Source organism: Lycorma delicatula, chromosome 9 (genome assembly GCF_047948215.1).
Source record: "Lycorma delicatula isolate Av1 chromosome 9, ASM4794821v1, whole genome shotgun sequence".
NCBI classification, from domain to species: Eukaryota; Metazoa; Arthropoda; class Insecta; order Hemiptera; family Fulgoridae; genus Lycorma; species Lycorma delicatula.
In genome coordinates this window covers 106,096,129-106,115,100 of record NC_134463.1, presented here as the reverse complement: position 1 = coordinate 106,115,100, position 18,972 = coordinate 106,096,129, and the positions used below count along the sequence as shown (strand labels likewise).

Sequence of the window (18,972 nt, the reverse complement as noted above, 5' to 3'; positions counted from 1 at the left end):
TTTATAGTGTTAAAATTATTATTTGATAAATCTGATAATCTTCAAAAATGTTTCTTAATTAAATCTGTGTCCATTACATATAATATTTTTAGCAAGATTAGAATGTCAATATTGTTTCTATTAACAACTTTTATGTTATTCTTTAATATAAGTTTAAATGACCAAATTTTTATGAGTCTGCCCTTGCGAATAAGATCATTATGTGGTTTTGCAAAGTGTCAATCAAAACATCCACCAGTTTTCCATTTTGATGAAAATGATTAACATTTGTTTTGACCGATTTAAATTGTTCAATCCTCTAATAAAAATTTGCATGGTTGATACACTTTTACCATACTGTTTTAAAATCCATGAGTGAATTTTGGTGGTTTTACACTTTCAGAAAATAAAAATCTTATCACAGCGTGTTGTTCTTCCCTAGTACGCATTTTAAGTGACAACGTTTTGAAATAAGCAAAAGAAGCTATAATAATAAAAATTATTTTTGAACAGCTGATATTTTTTATGTCAGGGGTACCAACTTGAACATCAGACAGTTTTAGTTTATTCTATTAAATAGTTTTCCACTGTTGCCATTTGTCTCTTTAGTTATTGAATCATCGTCTTATTACTTTTCTTAAATTTAATTTTACAAATTTTATAATATTCTTTTGTATTATATAAGCGATTTTTGTGTTGCAGCCCTTGTAAATCCTATTAATATCATTGCAGTATTTATGGTAGCATTCATATTTACAATATTCAGAATGTCAGTTCAGAATGTTACTTTAATATTTATAGTATAGACTTTATTTTATTATTTATTTATACTAGAACTGTCAAGATAATTTTTTGAGCAATATTCTTTATTCTTATTATTTCTGCTCTTATAATTTTTACTATTATTTTCTAAATACTTAATTATCCTGTATATTATGCTGTTAAATGTTGCCAATCTATGTAATCACGGATGTGTTGAATACTTGATTATAATTAAACATAAACATGGAACAATAAACAAATGATAATGATGAATGATTATATTCATTATTTCCTTACAATTTAACAATAAGGATTAATGTAGTACTTTTTTTGTGTAATCTTTTATTAAGATAAAATGTTTATCTAGGATCTTACTTTATGCTTGATCAAAATATAACATATTTATTTCCTCACATATTTCGTAAGTGTAAAGTTTATACCAGACAGTTTTTTGTGGGATGGGGAATCTGTTCATTTTTCAGATGTTCGGAGGATTTTGTAACATATTTGGACATAATTAATTAAACCAATGCTAGATTTAAGTTAATCTAATCTTATGTCTAACAGACAGTCAGATGTGGTATAGGAAAAATATGTAAAAGAAACTAAATGATATAGAATATTTTTTAACTGGAATCCTTAAAGGACGAGAAAATGTTATAAGTAAGAGTGTGTTCAGGAGAGCTTTTAATACAGAAAACAGCAGTACCTTTTGATTCCATCATTGAAAACTTCCACTAGATCCTGTAAAGAAGCAAGAGTTGATCCTGTATGGGAATAGTACGGAGAAAAATAAATAATATATTCACTTTTAAACATGTAGTGTTTGTATGTGTGGCCGAACCATAATTTTCTAATGGTAACAAATTTAGTGAAATTTTATTCAATAACTGCCAGAATTTTTACTTTAGAGCAGAAAGACTACTCAAAAAATAAACAGAAATAAATTAATTCACCATAACTTATTAATGGATATTAAATTCCTGCGAGATGCGTTTAAAAAACACACAATTAACCAAAAATATTTATTATTTTCATTGGATGTAGTCTGATAAATGAGGAACAAAACAAAAATCTGAGGAAAAAGATTAATTGTTTCTCTATTAATAACTGTCATTTCTTCTAACATTTGAATAGTTATGTTTAATCTTCAGCCAGAAAATTTTTAATCGATTCTGCTGAGTTTTGTTTTTAAAAAGTTGAAGATGAGTTATCCAGTTTTCATCTTTATAGTGTATCTTTCTTTCTTAAATTGTTTATGCCATTCAAATTAGTAAATATTTTTATCGTATACAATTTAAAAATCTTTCAGTATCTGCTTTCTATAATTTCACATAAAAATAAATTCCATTCTTTTTTTTTCCATTTTTAAACATAAGCAAACAAACTCATTACAATAATTTTTTCTTGACTGTGTTAACCAAACAGGTTGTAAAATGCAGAATAAAAAAAACATTTTCTCTTTTAACTTGTCCAGTGATCTGATAACAGCATCAGTAATATGGTTGTAATAATTTCAGTTCAGGAATAATTATTACTTTGAATTTATTTATAAATTTTATGGGATTTTTTAATATAATTTAAAACAGTTAAAGTTTTAGTAAATTTAAGTTAAATTAAATTAAAAAAATCCAAATAGTTTTATTCTTATTCTTATATTTAGAATATTGTTTATAGGCCCAATTTTTATGATCAGTCCCTCAACATACTTGATGTTATACATAAATATACCTTATATGTATGTTTAACATTTTAACTAATACTTTGCGAACTGATGTATTTCTCTTATATAAATGGACAGAAGGGTGAAGTTTCCTAAATACTTAGTGACATCAGTTATCTTGAAGTTTACAGAACTAATGACTTTGCTGATGCAGTTGGTACATGATGGAACATGTAATGACATATTACCAGTTCCTAAATGTAACTATTGTTTTCTATTCAAAGAAAATTAAGGATCTGCAGACCAATCAAATGTCATTTTAACCTTAAAGGTTGGATTAATTATATTATAAGGTCTTTAATTTAGTTTTCTTAATGTCATTTGTAAAGAAAGCTGCCCAAGTGAAAACCAAAAAACATAATCTTTGACAGACAGGTTTTCAATCTATAGCTTGTAGAAAAATAAAATTCATATTTAATTAATTGTTACCTATGTTTTGAAATTTAATTATAATTATGTACTTCATCCTTTAAGGAATTTATTCTGTTGAATTGAAAATAATCTTTAAATGATACATATTAATTGTTTTAACTTGGTAGGTATAAGCTTGATTTACGGGTCTAAACAACAAACAGGTGTTCTGCAATGTGAAAAGGGTAAAAAACAAGATTAACTGTTATAACAAATTAGTTTACTATTTCTTAACCTATTGTAATAAACTTTACAAAAAATATAACAGATCGGTCATTACCAGACAAAACCTGATTTAGCAACTCTAAATTTTACAAATGTCTTATTTATGAATTTGTGCCTTATCACATGGATGCATGAGTGTGTTATCTATGTTAAACTGAAAGTGGAGTTAAGTTATTACTATAACTGTTATTGTGAACAACTTATATTATTGTACAATTGCTTTATAGAGTGTTGAAATTAGTTAGTATATACCAGGTGTGTAAATATGCAACTGGAATTTGACCGTAGATGGTCCTAGATGTCAATGTAGTTACCATCAAACTGCATCATTGGCGCCATTTTCTTTCTTTGATGGCTGAGATTTTCAACTCACAACAATACAAGTTTCATACAACAGAATAGTTTTAATTAGCGTTGAACATGTAGTTTTGTACCTACAAACTACGATTTGTGGACAGCATTGATTTTCTGCTACCACTTAAAGAAAACTGCTGCAGAATCACATCAAATGCTTGTCGAAGCTTACGGTGAGCATGCTCTCGGTAAATCACAGTGCTTGGAGTGATTTAAAAAATTCAAAAGTGGTGATTTTGATGTGAGAAATGAAGAACGTGGAAGACCACCGAAAAAGTTTGAAGGCAGCGAATTGCAAGCATTGTTGGATGAGGATGATACTTAAACACAACAACAACATGCAGATCAATTAAATGTAACACAGAAAGCTGTCTCCATATGTTTGAAAGCCATGGGAAAGATCCAGAAGGTGGGAAAATGGGTTCCACATGAACTGAATGAAAGACAGCGAGAAAACCGAAAAACCACTTGCAAAATCTTGCTCGCCAAGTACAAAGGAAAGCCATTTCTCCATTGAATCGTGACAGGTGATGAAAAGTGGATATATTTTGAGAATTCTAAGCGTAAAAGATCTTGGGTAACTCCAGGCGAACCATCAGCATCGATTTCAAGGCCAAATTGCTATGGAAAGAAGACAATGCTCTGTGTTTGGTGGGATCAGAAGGGTGTGATCTATTATGAGCTGCTAAAACCTGGTGAAACCTTTAATACTGAACGTTACCAACAACAAATGATCGATTTGAATCAAGCATTGTGTGAAAAATGACCAGAATATCAAAAAAGGCAACACAAAATGATTTTGCTTCATGATAATGCACCATCACACACAGCAAAACCGGTCAAGGAAAGATTGAGGTGGAAATACTTTTGCATGTGGCTTACTCACCAGACTTGGCTCCGTCTGGCTACTATTTATTTGCATCAATGGAACGCACTTTCTGAGCAGCGCTTCACTTCTTATGAAAATGTACAAAAATGGCTCGATGACTGGTTTGCCTCAAAAGAGCAACAGTTTTTTTGGTGTGGCATTCATAAATTGTCAGAGAGATGGGAAAAATTAATAGATGCAATGAACAATATTTCAAATAAAATATTTTTCATAATTTTCATACAATAAAACATGTATTTTGTATACAAAAATTCTGGTTTCATATTTTACACACTTGATAATTAATGAATTTGGTTTTGAAAAACTTGATTTAAAAATAATTAATTAACAATCTAAACTATTGTTCATGTTTCTTGTTTTTTTTTCCATTATAATCTTGATTTGTTAAAATAGTTAAAAAAAAAAAAAGAATAATTTGAAATATGAATTATTTCAAGTGGTATTATTATTATTATGTAATTATTTAATTATATAACTTTTTTGTACGTCCTGGTGCTTAAAAAATTATTACCATATTTACTTAGCAAATTCATACCATTGCGTAGTTCATGCATCTGAAATTTTAAACAGTATTTAAAAAAATATTGAAAATAAAATATTTCCTCTAATAAATATAATCTCCTCACTGATTATCATACTTTAGTTTCATTATTAAACTATGTAAAATTGTTTCTTCTCATAAATAACTCTCCTACTTTTGGATAAAATATATTAGTAAAAAAAATGTGTGAATTATGCAAGTAAAACAGTATTTAAAAATGTTATGTTTTGGGATTTCAGGTGAAGTATATGTTATTTTTAATGAAAAAATTCTTTGGTGATGTTTGGCCAGACAATAAAGAGCTTAACAAACGACTTCGTTATAAAAGTTTACGTCTTATTTCAAGAACGTTTGAGATATTGACCGGAAAATTTGAATTATCAAAAGAAAAAGTGAGTATTTTAAAAATGTTTTCATAAATTTTCAGGACATTTTTATAATTTATCTTTAACAATAATATTAAAAGAAAAATTAATAATGTACAATTTTAATTTTGAAGAAAATATACATCAGGAAGGATTATTCCAAAACTGACTTCCATTTGGCTGGAAAAATAAATAAAAAATAAAAATAAAGTACAGAAAAAGATTATCTTATATATTAAGGGGCTACTTATAAAGTAACCTCCAGTAGAGCAATACAAATAAATTTAAAAATCTACTATATACAAAAAGTTACGTAATACTTATATTACTTCTCGATATAGTCCCTGCACAAATTCAAGCACGTGTTGTCATGACACCATCTTGTCTATTCCCTCTTCAAAGGATAGTGCTGCCAAAGTACCCATCCATGCATTGATCAATGCTTTTGAAGTGTAGTATACCAGCCAATTTTTCAGTTTTGTGAACAGATGAAAATCGGACATTGCCAAATTAGGGTTGTAAGGGAGATATTTAAAAAATCTGCTACTTAAACTTATTATCTGTTTAGTATACTCTTAGTGCTAAAAGCTGTATGAGACTGTGTATTTTCATGCAAAAAAAACTTCATTAGCATTCCTCGCTGTTTATTCTGTACCGCTCTCCTAAGCTTTTTAATGTTTCACAATAAATTTTCTAGTTACTGGCGTAACTGGCTTCATAACTTTTTCCAACAACATTCCTATATGTTAGCAAAATACAGTAGCTATCATCATTTTGTTTGAATTTGAATTTTTCCAATGAGTGTATGTACATCTACTGTTTGGATTTTTCTTTTGTCTCAAAATGAATGAACTAAATCCATGTCTTATCCTCAGTTCCAGTACAGTAAAGAAATTCACTTCCTTTATTGTGGTATTGCAGAAAAAAAGCCAGTGGCATTCATGTGCAGTACTTATGAAAACCCAATCTATCTGTAACAATTATATTAAAAGTGGACCTTGAAATTTGAAGAAAAAGTTTCACTAAATTCAGTAATTGTGAAGCAGCATTTATTGAGTGGCACGTTGAATTTTTTCAACAATTCAATATCACCCTCTTCAATCCTCGTCATGCTCATTAGTTCACCCTTCTCTGAATTCCTTCACCATTCTTTCACACTCAGAATCATCACTCATTACATTTTTACCATAAACTATGCACAGCCAATGATGGACCTTGGCTTGTGGACCTTTAGCTTGCAAAAAATTAATGATGACGCTATGTACTTCACAGTGTCAGGTACTTAACAATTACCTCCCTATTTGACTCTGTATTACTCTATTAGTATATAATGATGACTGACTATATAAATGACAGTATTTAAGCTTAGTTGATATATACTGAGAAAACAGTATATAATCTATGTTGCTAGAGAAACTGGTTTCTACAGCAACATACCCGACTGGACTGACCAACAACATTTGATCTGTTACTATTTTTAGTAATACCTGATCGGAAGTTGATTTATAAATAGCCTATGTACATAGGTTGTTTATATTAAATCTTCACTAAATCATGATCTATATTTGTCCATTTATTGGGGTGCAACATTTGAGCTCCTCATTGGATCCAAAGTGTTGATTAGCCAGTAAGATTATCAGTTGTGAGAAGTGGTAGTAATAACTTACTGGCAAGTTCACACTGCAAGGATGATATCTTCTACTACACTGCTTTTTTAAAGCTTTGTGCATTCTGCAGAATGGAGCTATATGTTTTTCATTAAATGAAAAAAACCTTTTGTTAGCGGCTTACATCATTTATTTTGGATTGATCACTGAAGCTTCTTCAGTACTTAATAATATAACTTATATTATTAGTTTTGATCCCAAGTTCCTTGGATTTTTTCAGAAATATTCCTTAGCAGTCCCAAAACATTTAAGAAAATTTTTTTCCAGTTATTACTTGTTTGTTGTTCACCCCTATTACTTTTAAACTTGTACGCAGAAGAAACAGTAAAGAAATTGAAAGAAAAATTTTATCATAAAGTAAAATTATTCAAGATGAAAAAATTAAGATGTTAAAATTCACTAATGACATTGTTTTTTAGACAGAAACTGTAGTAAGAAGATAAGAATGACATGAATTTATTGTTTTGAGAGTTCAGTCTGAAAATAATAATTGTAAAGCAATGTATATAAGTATTAAGACATTCAAGTTTAGATAATCTGGTGATTGAAGTCTGTAGAAGGTAAAACCTGTAAAGGAAGACTTACTTTGGAATATATATGTCAGTTAATGTAGGCTTTAGTTAATACTTTTAGATAAAGGATTAACATGAAACAGAAAGAAATATCATCAAACAATTAAGTGCTAACAACTTAAAAAAAAAGTCTGGAATTTTTTTTTTATGTGAAAAAGTTTACATCCAGTTATAATTCTGTCAATATTCCCTTTTATCATCACACCCAAGGAATATTATGCTACAGCTATTCTTTGAACTATGCTTCCATAGTCTGGAAGATTAGTTTGGTTCCTACTATATGAAGAACTTATAAACCCCATAAGTTGTGTGTCACAATTCTGTAAAAAGTTATTTATTCTTAAATTTTATGGAAATTCCTTTGAATTTAAAAAATCAATAAACAATGTTTATCTTGTAGAATTTGTTAAACCTTTTGAATAAGTTCATCAATAACCATTCAATATTACCTTTACTCCTTCCCTGTATCAAATAGCTCTGTTGGATTCCTCTTCAAATTTGTGGCAGTCTCTCTCTCTCTCTCACTCACAGCATTTGCTGTTATGTATATTATTACTATCATAAACACCATACAACTGTCAATGGATCTTGGTACTGTGTTCATCCATTTGCAAAAAACTAATAATCATGCCATATACACCTTACATTTGGTGAAAGCAGTGATAAGCTTCATGTTTCCTCAACTAGTATATTTCTAACACTGAAGAGAACGAACAACAGTCAATAACTTTTGATTATGTAATAAGATTCTTTAATTTTTTTGCATGCCTAACATTACACTCAACCCATTTTGGACTGACGTAGAGTGTATAATGCATTGTTTTAATTCAGAAAGTAGTTTTTATAAAACGCTTCAGTTTAGCTTGTTACTTATTCCTTTACATGAAAGTTGCAGGAACTCTTAGTAGAAGTAGAGATTGAACAGCTTTTCTTGTTAATCATTAGTTACAATATTAGCCTGTATTATTAAGGGCTTTGTTCCTCATTATCAGTTCTGTAATAATAATCAGTTTTGTACACTTCTAGGCAATTTAGTATCTTTCAGTTGCTCTAATGATGACAAATAGTAACTCCTTCTTTTTTTAAAGAATTTTCTCTACTGTATGTTCTATCACAGAAGCCTTTGACTCATTCTTCATTCATTTATGTGGACCAAAAACTGAACAAGAATTTATTGACTATTTTGATTTTAATTATTTTTTTTTTGGCTGGCTATGTGCTAGGATTGTAACCTTGTTTTGGAGGGTCAGAACCTGAAGCATTTTGGAGTTCCCTGTAATAAGTCAAACTATGCCCTATTCAGTGAGCAGGTATATTCTTCCCTCAGTACTCAAACCTTACCTAATTCAGTCGGGTATTTGAAACTCCCATGCTTCTGATAACATAGACATCATCTCCCTGCTGGTTATTATTGGGTGGGAGTACAGATGTTTTGTATAGTTTGGTGCATCAGATTCTGTTTTCTAAACCACCAACAGTGCTAATATGAGAAAAAGATTATTTATTTAGAATTATGTTTTTTAGGTTAGAAAATATGAAAGATGTTTAATATGTCATGTTAATGTAGTACATAGATATGGTATCCCAGCTGGTTTAAACACTTAGAAGAAAGCTCACAATCGGTTCAGGCCATAAGAATTCGAGCCTCCTTACTCTTTAAGTAAAAATTTTTTAGGAGATTACTTTATTTTATGATAAAATAATATTTGTTACTTGATTTCAGGTAAAAAAAAATCTTCCCATTTTGTGTGTATTACCTGAAAGATTAGAAGAAATTTTAAAGAAAGTTCCTTTGTTGGCTGATACTAATATAAATGAGATAGTTAAAATGCGGCCTAAAATCCTCATGAACACTGCTGAATCATTAATTTTAATTGACAGCTACTTGAAGGTATATCTTATTTATGTTAAAATGATTTCAAATTTAGTTAATGGATTCTGGTTATAAACAGATAAGTGAATTGTATAATAAAATGACAGTTTAAATATAACTAAAAATTATGATACCTTTTTTGTATTAGATTGACACCAATTGACACTATTGTATTACATTGACATCGATTGACACTACTGTGTTAGATTGACACATATATCCACTTCACGAACCCAGCAAAGCGAGCAACACACATGAACAACGGAGTGGGAGAACTAACTACTACACTGTAGACATACACATACAGAAAAATATCCAGTATCCCCCCAGAAACACCTTCAAAAAATAAGACAAAGTAAGATATGCTTATAATACACAAGAAAATCATAATGTAATAATGAACTTATTCTTTCGGTAATGAACATATTTTTGAAATTAGTCTTTTTAATGTTCTGGTTGAAGTTTTAAGAACCATCATATGCACTTTTCCATTGTTTCCAGGATGTATATTGACGATGAGCTATTTTCCAATGGAATGGAGAGAGGTTATCCTCTTTGATGATGACCAAATTGTTTTCTTGCAGATCTGGAGTAGAGCTTTTAAATTTTGATCAGTGCTGAAGATTGTTCAGATACTCATTGGACCAATGACACCAGAAGTGCTGCACTTGCTGATTCTGTTGCCAGTGATTAAGTGTGTTTACAGGAAAGGGTTGCAAATTTGGTTCTGGAAGGCTGCTAAAGGTATCACCTATTAGGAAATGTGCTGATGTTAGAGGAAGAAGATCGGAAGGGTCGTCCAATATTGGAGTTAAGGGTCGGGAATTTACATGTGCCTCTATTGAAAATTTTCAGTTCTGAATTCTGCTAGCCGAATCACCTCTCTTTGGGCTCCGACAAAATTTTTTCCATTGTTGAAATATATTTCAGTAGGTTTGCCCCTTCTCGCGATGAAGCATTTGAGCGCTGAGATGAAAGAATGTGATGATAAATCTTCAGCCAACTCTTAAATGAATGGCTTTAGTGCTGAAACAAACAAATAATGATACATAACACTTCTGTGTTATGACGTTTTCTGGATAATTTTATCCAAAATGGTTTACAATAACCAATCCCAGTGTTTACAAATAGTTTTAAACTTGGATTTACACATGATTTGGGTAGGTTTCCCATTATCCGGATGATCCCCTTGGGATTTTCTGTGAAACATTTTATACATTGATGAAATATTCTACGAACTAAGTTTTTTCCTTTGATTTCTAAGGACATTGCTTCAAAAATTTCATCTTTGAAGCAATCCAACCCTGTTATCTTGCTGTCAGCAGCCATTGTTTCAGTTTTAGATATACATCGTAATTCTTATTGTTGTTGCGTGTTACTTGACAGAGTTTGCAGTCAAATTTCATCACTGAGAAAACTGCTAAGTTTTTAAGTCTACCATCAAAGAAAAACATATTACAAGTTAATGATATTAACTCATATAAACTCATTCTGTGGAATGTGTTATTAAATCAAGAGTGAACGGATTCGCAGTAAATATAGAATGAAAAATATAGTTTATAGAGTAAATATAGTTTTACCGACCATCACTCAACAATTACCCACAGTTCAAATCAGAAAATCAAGTTTGCAATTACCACAGAATCTGTTACTGGCCTATCCAGATTTCCACAAACCAAGTGAGATTGACATGGTTCTTGATGCAGAATTATTTTATGATGTCTTATATAAAGGAAGCATTAAAACAAGTAAATCAAATCCAACATTTCAAAATATCCTATTTAGCTGGGTAATTTCTGGTAAAATATCAATTGATCAGCATTCAACATCTGTATATCAGTTTTAACATCTGTATACAATCGTATCTAGATCACATCAACAAAAATATTAAAAAATCGTGGGAATTAGAAAATTACAGCTCTACCAAAAAACAATTTACAGGAAATGACAAACCTTGTGAAGAATAGTATGAAAATAATACCACAAAATTTATGGATGGAAGGTACTGTGCGAAGATCCCTTTGAAAGGTGATTAAACCATGTTGGTAAATCAAGAACTGCTGCAGTGCGAAGATTTCTTTTGCTTGTGAAATGTCTGAATTCAAACACTGAATTGAAACTTCATGAGAGAATACAAAAACCTAGGGCATATGATAGAAACATCAAATGAAGAAGTTGGAGGGTCTAAATCATATTACATTCCACATCATTGTGTTATACGGGAGGATTCATCCACAACGAAAGTAAAAGCAGTTTTTGACATTTCCAGTAAGACAACATCTGGGTTTTCACTAAATGATTTATTCATTGTTGAACCTATGGCACAGTTAGATTTAATCAGCATTATCATCAGATTCAGAACTCATGTACTTGACATCTCTCTATCATCACCTTGTTTTGTTTTCACTTTCTTTCAATTTTTCTTTTTGTTTTCTCACTTTCTTTCAACCAACTAGTTAATCTACTTTGTTTTTATTTCTCCAGTGTATACAATACATATTTTTGATTATAAAAGAGGATGGAGTGACAGTGGATGCTATCACTCCATCTTTTTTGGTAGAACAATATTTCAACTGTTTATCTGGAAGATACCAGGTTTCAATCCTGCTAGATTAGGATCTACATTTTTTCATATACTACCAAAATACATTTCGTATTACCACGTGCAAGTTTCAAGATAGTATATGGTGAATAATTCAAGCGAGGCTGAAATATATAACTAGGCTAGTATAAGGTATCCTCAATCAGACGGTACAGTAGGGCAGTTCCTTCCTCCTGCTAGATGCAAACATTATCAACTAATCAACTAACTATTGAACCATTAGCCATATTTATTCAATTAAATATTACATGTTAATGGTACCATTGGTTTATTCATTATTTTAAAATTAGAACTTCATTAGGGTAATTAAATTAATTAATTGTTTTTTAACAGGAATTTGGTATAAAAAAAGAGTGTGTTCTACATGCTCCAGAAATATACACTTTACACCCTGATAATGTATATAATAGACTAAAGACATTAATGGAGCATCCAGTATTCTCACAGTGGGTGTATCATCCAAGCTTTATAGAAATTTTAGTACATCAAAATAGATGTACAGAACATTTGCAGCAACTTCAAGATGCAAATATGAATTGTTTAAGTATTCCGTTACTGAAATCACATGAAGATAATTTAAAAAGGTAATCCGTTTTATTACTTTATTAAATTATTTAAAAAAAGATTTTTTAAAATGCATATCCTAGATAGTACTCTTTCTCTCTCTCTCTCTCTCTCTCTCTCTCGCTCACTCTCTCTCTCTCTCTCTCTCTAGTAAGAAGTCTTTGACCATTACAGATTGTCATATTTTACATGTTATCATTTTAGATTTAAGTTTAGTGCAATGTCGACTGTACAAAACGTAAAACTATTTATTATGTAACAAAAAATATTTTTCTAAATGTAATAGTGTTGTAAAGAAGAAGCTAAACAAAATTGTCTTCTTTTTTTTAAACAAGAGTACTGAATGAACATCAAATTGCTATAACATTTCAATAACAACAATCAAATGTATACGACAAGGAAGCTTGATATAATGAAAGTGGAATTCTATCAATATCAGGAAAAACATAAAACACCCTGAACATAGGAATGCTATAATTGAAGACTGATCGACGTGAAATAAAAGAATTAGTAAAAGAGTTTTATTTAAGGCAGAAAATTGTACCTACCTGGAAGAAGTTGTAACCAGTATCACAAATTAAAATAGATTTTAAATTGAGATTCTTCACTATTCAATAAATTTTAAAAGAAATATATTTCAAGTGGACGATTGCAAATCTAAAAGAAAACTTTTGATTTGATGATAGTTTGTTGTAAATGCAAAATTTATTTGCTTAAATAAAAAATAAATTGGAAAGTAGTTCTAATATTTTACATTTAGTTGAAACATGTATAAACAAAAAATGTAACTTTCACAAAGTGTTGGCAAAGTGAGGATATTATGGAAGTTATGAACACTACAAATGCTTCTAATCAATTGAACATAGCTTCTGTTAGTGTATGAGAAAGTTTTGTAAATAGAAGTGGATTAATATTGTTGAAAGGAAGCACTTCAGTTGAAAATTATATGGACAAATGAGTAGTACCAGTGTTGAAAGATGTTGTTAATGAAAAGAGTAATCCCAAATTTATTAACTTTGTGTGATAATGGTAGATAAACTCGTTACTGTGGTAGGCAAATTGACAAACCTCTCAGGAAAGATTCCACAATTGTTAGATTATCAGATACAATCAATTATTTGGAAAAAAAACAGAATCTTGTGTGATGAATTTATGAGGTCTAAATTATATGATATAATTCAAAAAATGAAACTGATAGAAAAACATTTCAAGTTGATAAATGTTTTGTTGATCATGGTCATAGATTAGTGCACTTTCCCCTACAGAGAAAGATCAAGCCAGTATAATAATACTGTTCCCTTACATCGAAAATAGTCAGAGCACTGAATATTTTACAGCAAATAATCACTCATTTGTTCAAATTTGATTAAGATTTTTGATGAAGTAAAGGTAGTTAAAGCTACAGTTAGAATCCCATTCCACATGGACAAACTGTACTCTATCACAATTTAAGATCTAAACCTAATTCTGAACCTGTATATTCATTTGTAACCTAGCTATTTAACACCACTATGGGTAGTAGAAGCTACAGTTGAAATTTCATCTCTGCTGGTCAAGCCGTTTCTGAGATATTGCTTTGACATAGTACATACAAACATCTAGCAAAACTTAAATTAAAAAAAAAAAGAACAGTTATGCCATAGGAAGTTTAATTCATTAATAGGGAATATTTTAGGAAATATTTCAAGCAAGCAGAATTTCAAATAACATTCATAAAAACTATTTTGAAATTTCAAACTAAGGAAGAATACTTTCTGAGGATGAATTTTAATTAAAGATTTCTGGGGGAAAAAATTATAGCTTATAAAATTAGAACAATGTTTGAGACCTGATTTGGTAATCCGTTATAGGGTTTCTGTCCATATAATTTAATACCTGGTATTTCCTCATACAGTTATGGTTATTTTCTTGCCACCTTTACACTCCATAAGGATAGAGTCCTAGAAGATATAATCCACACTTTGTAAAGATAAACCATGCCTCTCAGGCTACCATCCTATTTTCGTGACAAGTGTTTTATACAGTGTTGGAGATAATGGTGAACTGCAGTGTTACATGATACTTAGAGGGACATGACCTTTCATCTCCAGAACAGTGTGGTTTCCATCTTCCATTGAACATTTAGTGTCACTGGAAGCAGCTATAAAAAATGTTTTCCTGCTCTGCCAGTGCCTCGTCTCTATCTTCTTTGATATCAGGAAGGCATACAACATAGCCTGGCTTCATGGTATTCTAAACACCCTTAAAGAATGAGGAGTCAAGACAATATGCTTGCCTTTGTTAGGGGGTTTCTTAAATGACCAAACTTTCTGTGTTCATGTTGAAGATTCTTTGTCGGGTAGTGCCACCTTGGAGAATGGATTACCTCAAGAAAGTGTATTAAGTGCCACCTTGTTTGCTGTAGCCATCAACAGTATTACTAAATGAGTGTAGTCACTTGTTTCATGTTCTTTATTTGTTGATGATTTTGCTATGTATATCATCATTTCTATATATATATATATATATATATATATATAGAAAACTATATCTTATATATATATATATATCTCACCTTGAAGCTTGGTCAGCTTCAAGGCGAGCTATAGAACACATATTTATGAGGTATAAAATTTAATGTTATCCAATAATAAATTTTGAGTTTAATTTGTTATTCATGTTGTACATTTTATCTTAATGGTTACATTTCCTCTATTATTTTAGTTTTAATCTTATTTTATTAATATTTTTGATATTCAAGAAGGGGCATTTTTTTTTATATATATTTTTAATGGATGATGATAACATGAAAGCATTTGTCACCCCCCCAAAAAAAAGTCTAAAATATAATGTATGTATAAAATTAATGAAATTACTGTCAGCATGAAGCTTAGCATTTGTGAAAAAAATTGTAAGAAATAGGAAGCTATATTCAACATTTGAGCCTTTGTAATACATCAACTTGTGTCATAATTCCATTAAGGCTGTTTTAGTTCTTTATTTTAATTTTTTAAAGAAATCATATTTCTGTAATGTACTAGAAATAAATTAATCAGATCATTAAAACAGGGTAAGTATTTGATTTTATTAAAAATTAAGTGGAGTATTTACTTTAAGCATATTAATGATTTATTTAAGCATATTAATGATGATTTATTTAGCTGTAAGAACATAATTAGGCATATTACTGTTCATTATTATTCTAGACACAAGTCCAAAATAATTTTAGCAGTATCTAAAGTCAGGAATTTTGTTGGAAAAGTTTCAAGTATAACATTAGTTCATAGTAGTACTTTGTTCATAAAAAAAGAAAACAATAACTGTTAATTTAGCAGATTTTAAATTTAACATTTTAGCAGTTAGGATTATTTAACTATTAGACTTTATATAATGTTACATTAGCTGCAAGACAGGATAAATTGGATTATAGGCTCAATTATAATAATACTGAGTAATATAAAGCATAATTAATGTATGTATTATTGTTTAGGTCTATACATAATAATAAAGAGAAAGTAGGAACATTCTTTATATAAATATTAAATGCAGAATGGTAGAGCAAGTGCTGCACTTCCCACCAGTTACAGTATCATTATGCAGGTTGAAAATATTTTCAATAATTCCTGCTGCTGTGATATAAAAACAAAGTAGATAATTGTATCCTTTACACAATTCTAACAACCTGTTTTTTTTCCTGTCCACATATTGAAAACATGTGTTTGCACCATAGCTTATAGATACTGTAACTGGTGAGAAGTGCAGCACTTGCTCTACCATTTTGCATTTAATATAGAAAAAGATATCTGCCAAAAACATTTGGATCGCTATGGTAACGAACGGAACATCTTCTTAGACAGAATCATAACCCTGGTGATGAAACATGGATCCATCATTACGAGCCGGAGAGTAAACGGCAGAGTATGGAATGGAAACATTTAAATTCGCCCTGCAAAAAAAAAGTTCAAGACCCAACCATCTGCAGGAAAACTGTCTACATACTGCCACCCACACTGCTGAAACTCAACTTTGAAGTACTGGCTCATCCTCTGTATAGTCCTGATCTTGCCCCTTCTGACTACCACTTGTTTGGTCCACTCAAAGAGGCATTAAGAGAGTTGATTTACCTCGGACGAAACAGTGAAAGAAGCGGTGCATTCCTGGCTCACAGCTCAACCAAAAACCTTCTTTTATGAGGGCATCAGTTAGCTTGTGCAACGATAGACAAAGTGCGTTGAAATACAAGGGGACTATGTTGAAAAATGATATACATGTAAGTTTCCTATTTGTATTGCAATAAAATTTATAACTACATTGCGGATAATAATTGACTTACCCTCGTATTTATACATTAATCTGTATCTGTTTAAGAACAGCTGTTTGTGAATTTTACATTTCATTCTTACAGGCATATTGAGCATTTAGATAAATGTAACCAACATGACATCCTTAAATATCTACAATTAACACTATCGGTCGATAAAAATGTCGCTAGATCAGCACTGAAGAAGCATCCTTATTGGCTTTATATATCTCAGTTTGATATTAAGGAAACTTTAAATTATCTTCGGCAAGAAGGATTCTCAAATGAAGAAATTGTATCAAATATCATTATTATTTTATATCCCAGGTAAGAATTCATTTATTTATTATTTTTAATATGAAACATAAAATCATTTATGCAGGAAAATAAGTTCATTAATTAAACCGTAGTAAATATGTGATGTGTAGATGTAGTAAAGTTTAAATACAGATTTTTAAATTAGTTATTATTTATCGCTATTATTATGTAGCTACGTGTAATAGTTAGCTATAATGAATGAACTATCTTCTTCATGCTGTATTTATAGGTCAAGATTATCACAGAAGTATTAAGTGCCAATGGGGTAGAGAGGTAATGAGAGGATGTAATTCGTCTAAGTATCAATAAATAGATTTACATTTTTTAGTGAGATTTGAGTGGCAACTTGATCTAAAGGCTGAACTAACAACACTGAAAAACAGAGAAATTGTCTTAATGTTGTCATCTAAGATTTCACATCGAGATGAATAGAAATATTTTTTACAATCAATGCTACTTTATGATGCAGCTTTTGTTTCCTTAGAAAAAATTTCAGCAGTTATGAAAAATTCTTGAAAGAATCAAAAACAATAAAGTCATATTTTTGTTAATGTTTTCCATTAATCACTGGTTTCAGTTTGCAGAATTTTAAAATTTATTTTGTGGTTCAGTTATGCATTAACTAGGCTTTTCTCTATGTACATGGCAACACAGCTAGTGGCAGGATTAGATGTATTAATTTTTTAAAAAAATTGATTGGTAGAGAGATAGTAAAAGAAGTTTTAGACTTATGGAAAATTATTTATACTAGTTTTTTAGTTTATAAAGATCTAATAAATGCCGATGAATAACTCTATAGAGGAACTTAAGGTTTTATAAGTTGTGTAATTTTTTAGTTTGTGTACTGACTTTAAATTTTGTTTTTTAAAACACGGTTTTATCTGGAAAATATTTTACTCATTCCTTGAAAACAGTTAATACTGTACTGCTCCTAAAAGAATTGGGGATTCCATGCATAAATAAAGTATTTATGTAGGTAAATGTAAAGTTAAGCAATGCATGAATTACAATAAAGTTCAGCAGCCCAGATTTCTTCAGAATAAATAGCTATATTTTCTTGATGTACAGTAATAATTATTATTAATTAAGAATGCACAGTAATAAAGAAAATGCTTTTTATCTTCTTAAATGGTTGTTTATAAAAATTTTTAATTTTTTTCATTTAAAATTTGTACTTTTTAAATATAAGAAATAAATATAATTTTTTGGAAATTCAAAAAAATTATTTTAACATATTGACCACTTTGCTAATACAATTTAATAGACTTCAAAATTTTCAAAAAAGAAAACAATTTGAACAAATTAAGTCATAAATAAATATATTTTTAATGTAATTATATGATTTAATATAGACTGAATGTGCAGAATACCGCCGACAATCGATTCTTGAATTTAATATGGTAACTTATCTATTTTCTAAGTTTTGGTGGTTTATATTCCATTTAATATTTATATACGCAGGTGATTCCTGTAGTGTTACTGGTGCTTCCTGAGATCATATATCCAGTATTTTTCATAATATCTGATGTAAAGCAGAAAAATTTGTTGCCTTAAAACACATTCTTTACGTTTGTAATAGAAAAACTTTGTTAAATGACTAAGAAATGCATAAAATTATCAAAACTAGCAGAGAATTTAATTCTGAGAAAATCGATGAAAATAACCCAATAAAAACAAATACAAGTTCACAAAATTTTATTTTATTACTAACACTTATTTGAAAACTAAGGGATTATATGTACAAAGCATAGTTGATTTCCTACAAAGTGCAATGAAACAAAATATAATGTTTAATATAACATAAAAATAAGATTAATAAATTATGGTTTGTTTCATAAGTTGATAACA

At 29.7% G+C, this 18,972-nt stretch overlaps 1 protein-coding gene and 1 long non-coding RNA gene across 8 annotated transcripts in view; one reads left to right on the top strand and one right to left on the bottom strand.

The window, feature by feature from the left end:
* LOC142329703 (transcription termination factor 5, mitochondrial-like) overlaps positions 1 to 18,972 on the top strand; it is a 48,208-nt gene that overhangs the window by 20,433 nt on the left and 8,803 nt on the right. For all 7 annotated transcript variants that reach the window (XM_075374416.1, XM_075374411.1, XM_075374412.1 and 4 more), the window contains 4 exons: positions 5,124 to 5,276; positions 9,212 to 9,379; positions 12,297 to 12,547; positions 16,912 to 17,133. In XM_075374416.1, the coding sequence (XP_075230531.1) occupies positions 5,124 to 5,276; positions 9,212 to 9,379; positions 12,297 to 12,547; positions 16,912 to 17,133 (794 nt within the window). The remainder of the gene's footprint in view (positions 1 to 5,123; positions 5,277 to 9,211; positions 9,380 to 12,296; positions 12,548 to 16,911; positions 17,134 to 18,972) is intronic.
* Positions 18,232 to 18,972, bottom strand: part of LOC142329704 (uncharacterized) — a 71,297-nt gene continuing 70,556 nt past the window's right edge. Inside the window, exon 3 of the long non-coding RNA XR_012757569.1 lies at positions 18,232 to 18,646. This is a non-coding gene — a long non-coding RNA (uncharacterized LOC142329704). The remainder of the gene's footprint in view (positions 18,647 to 18,972) is intronic.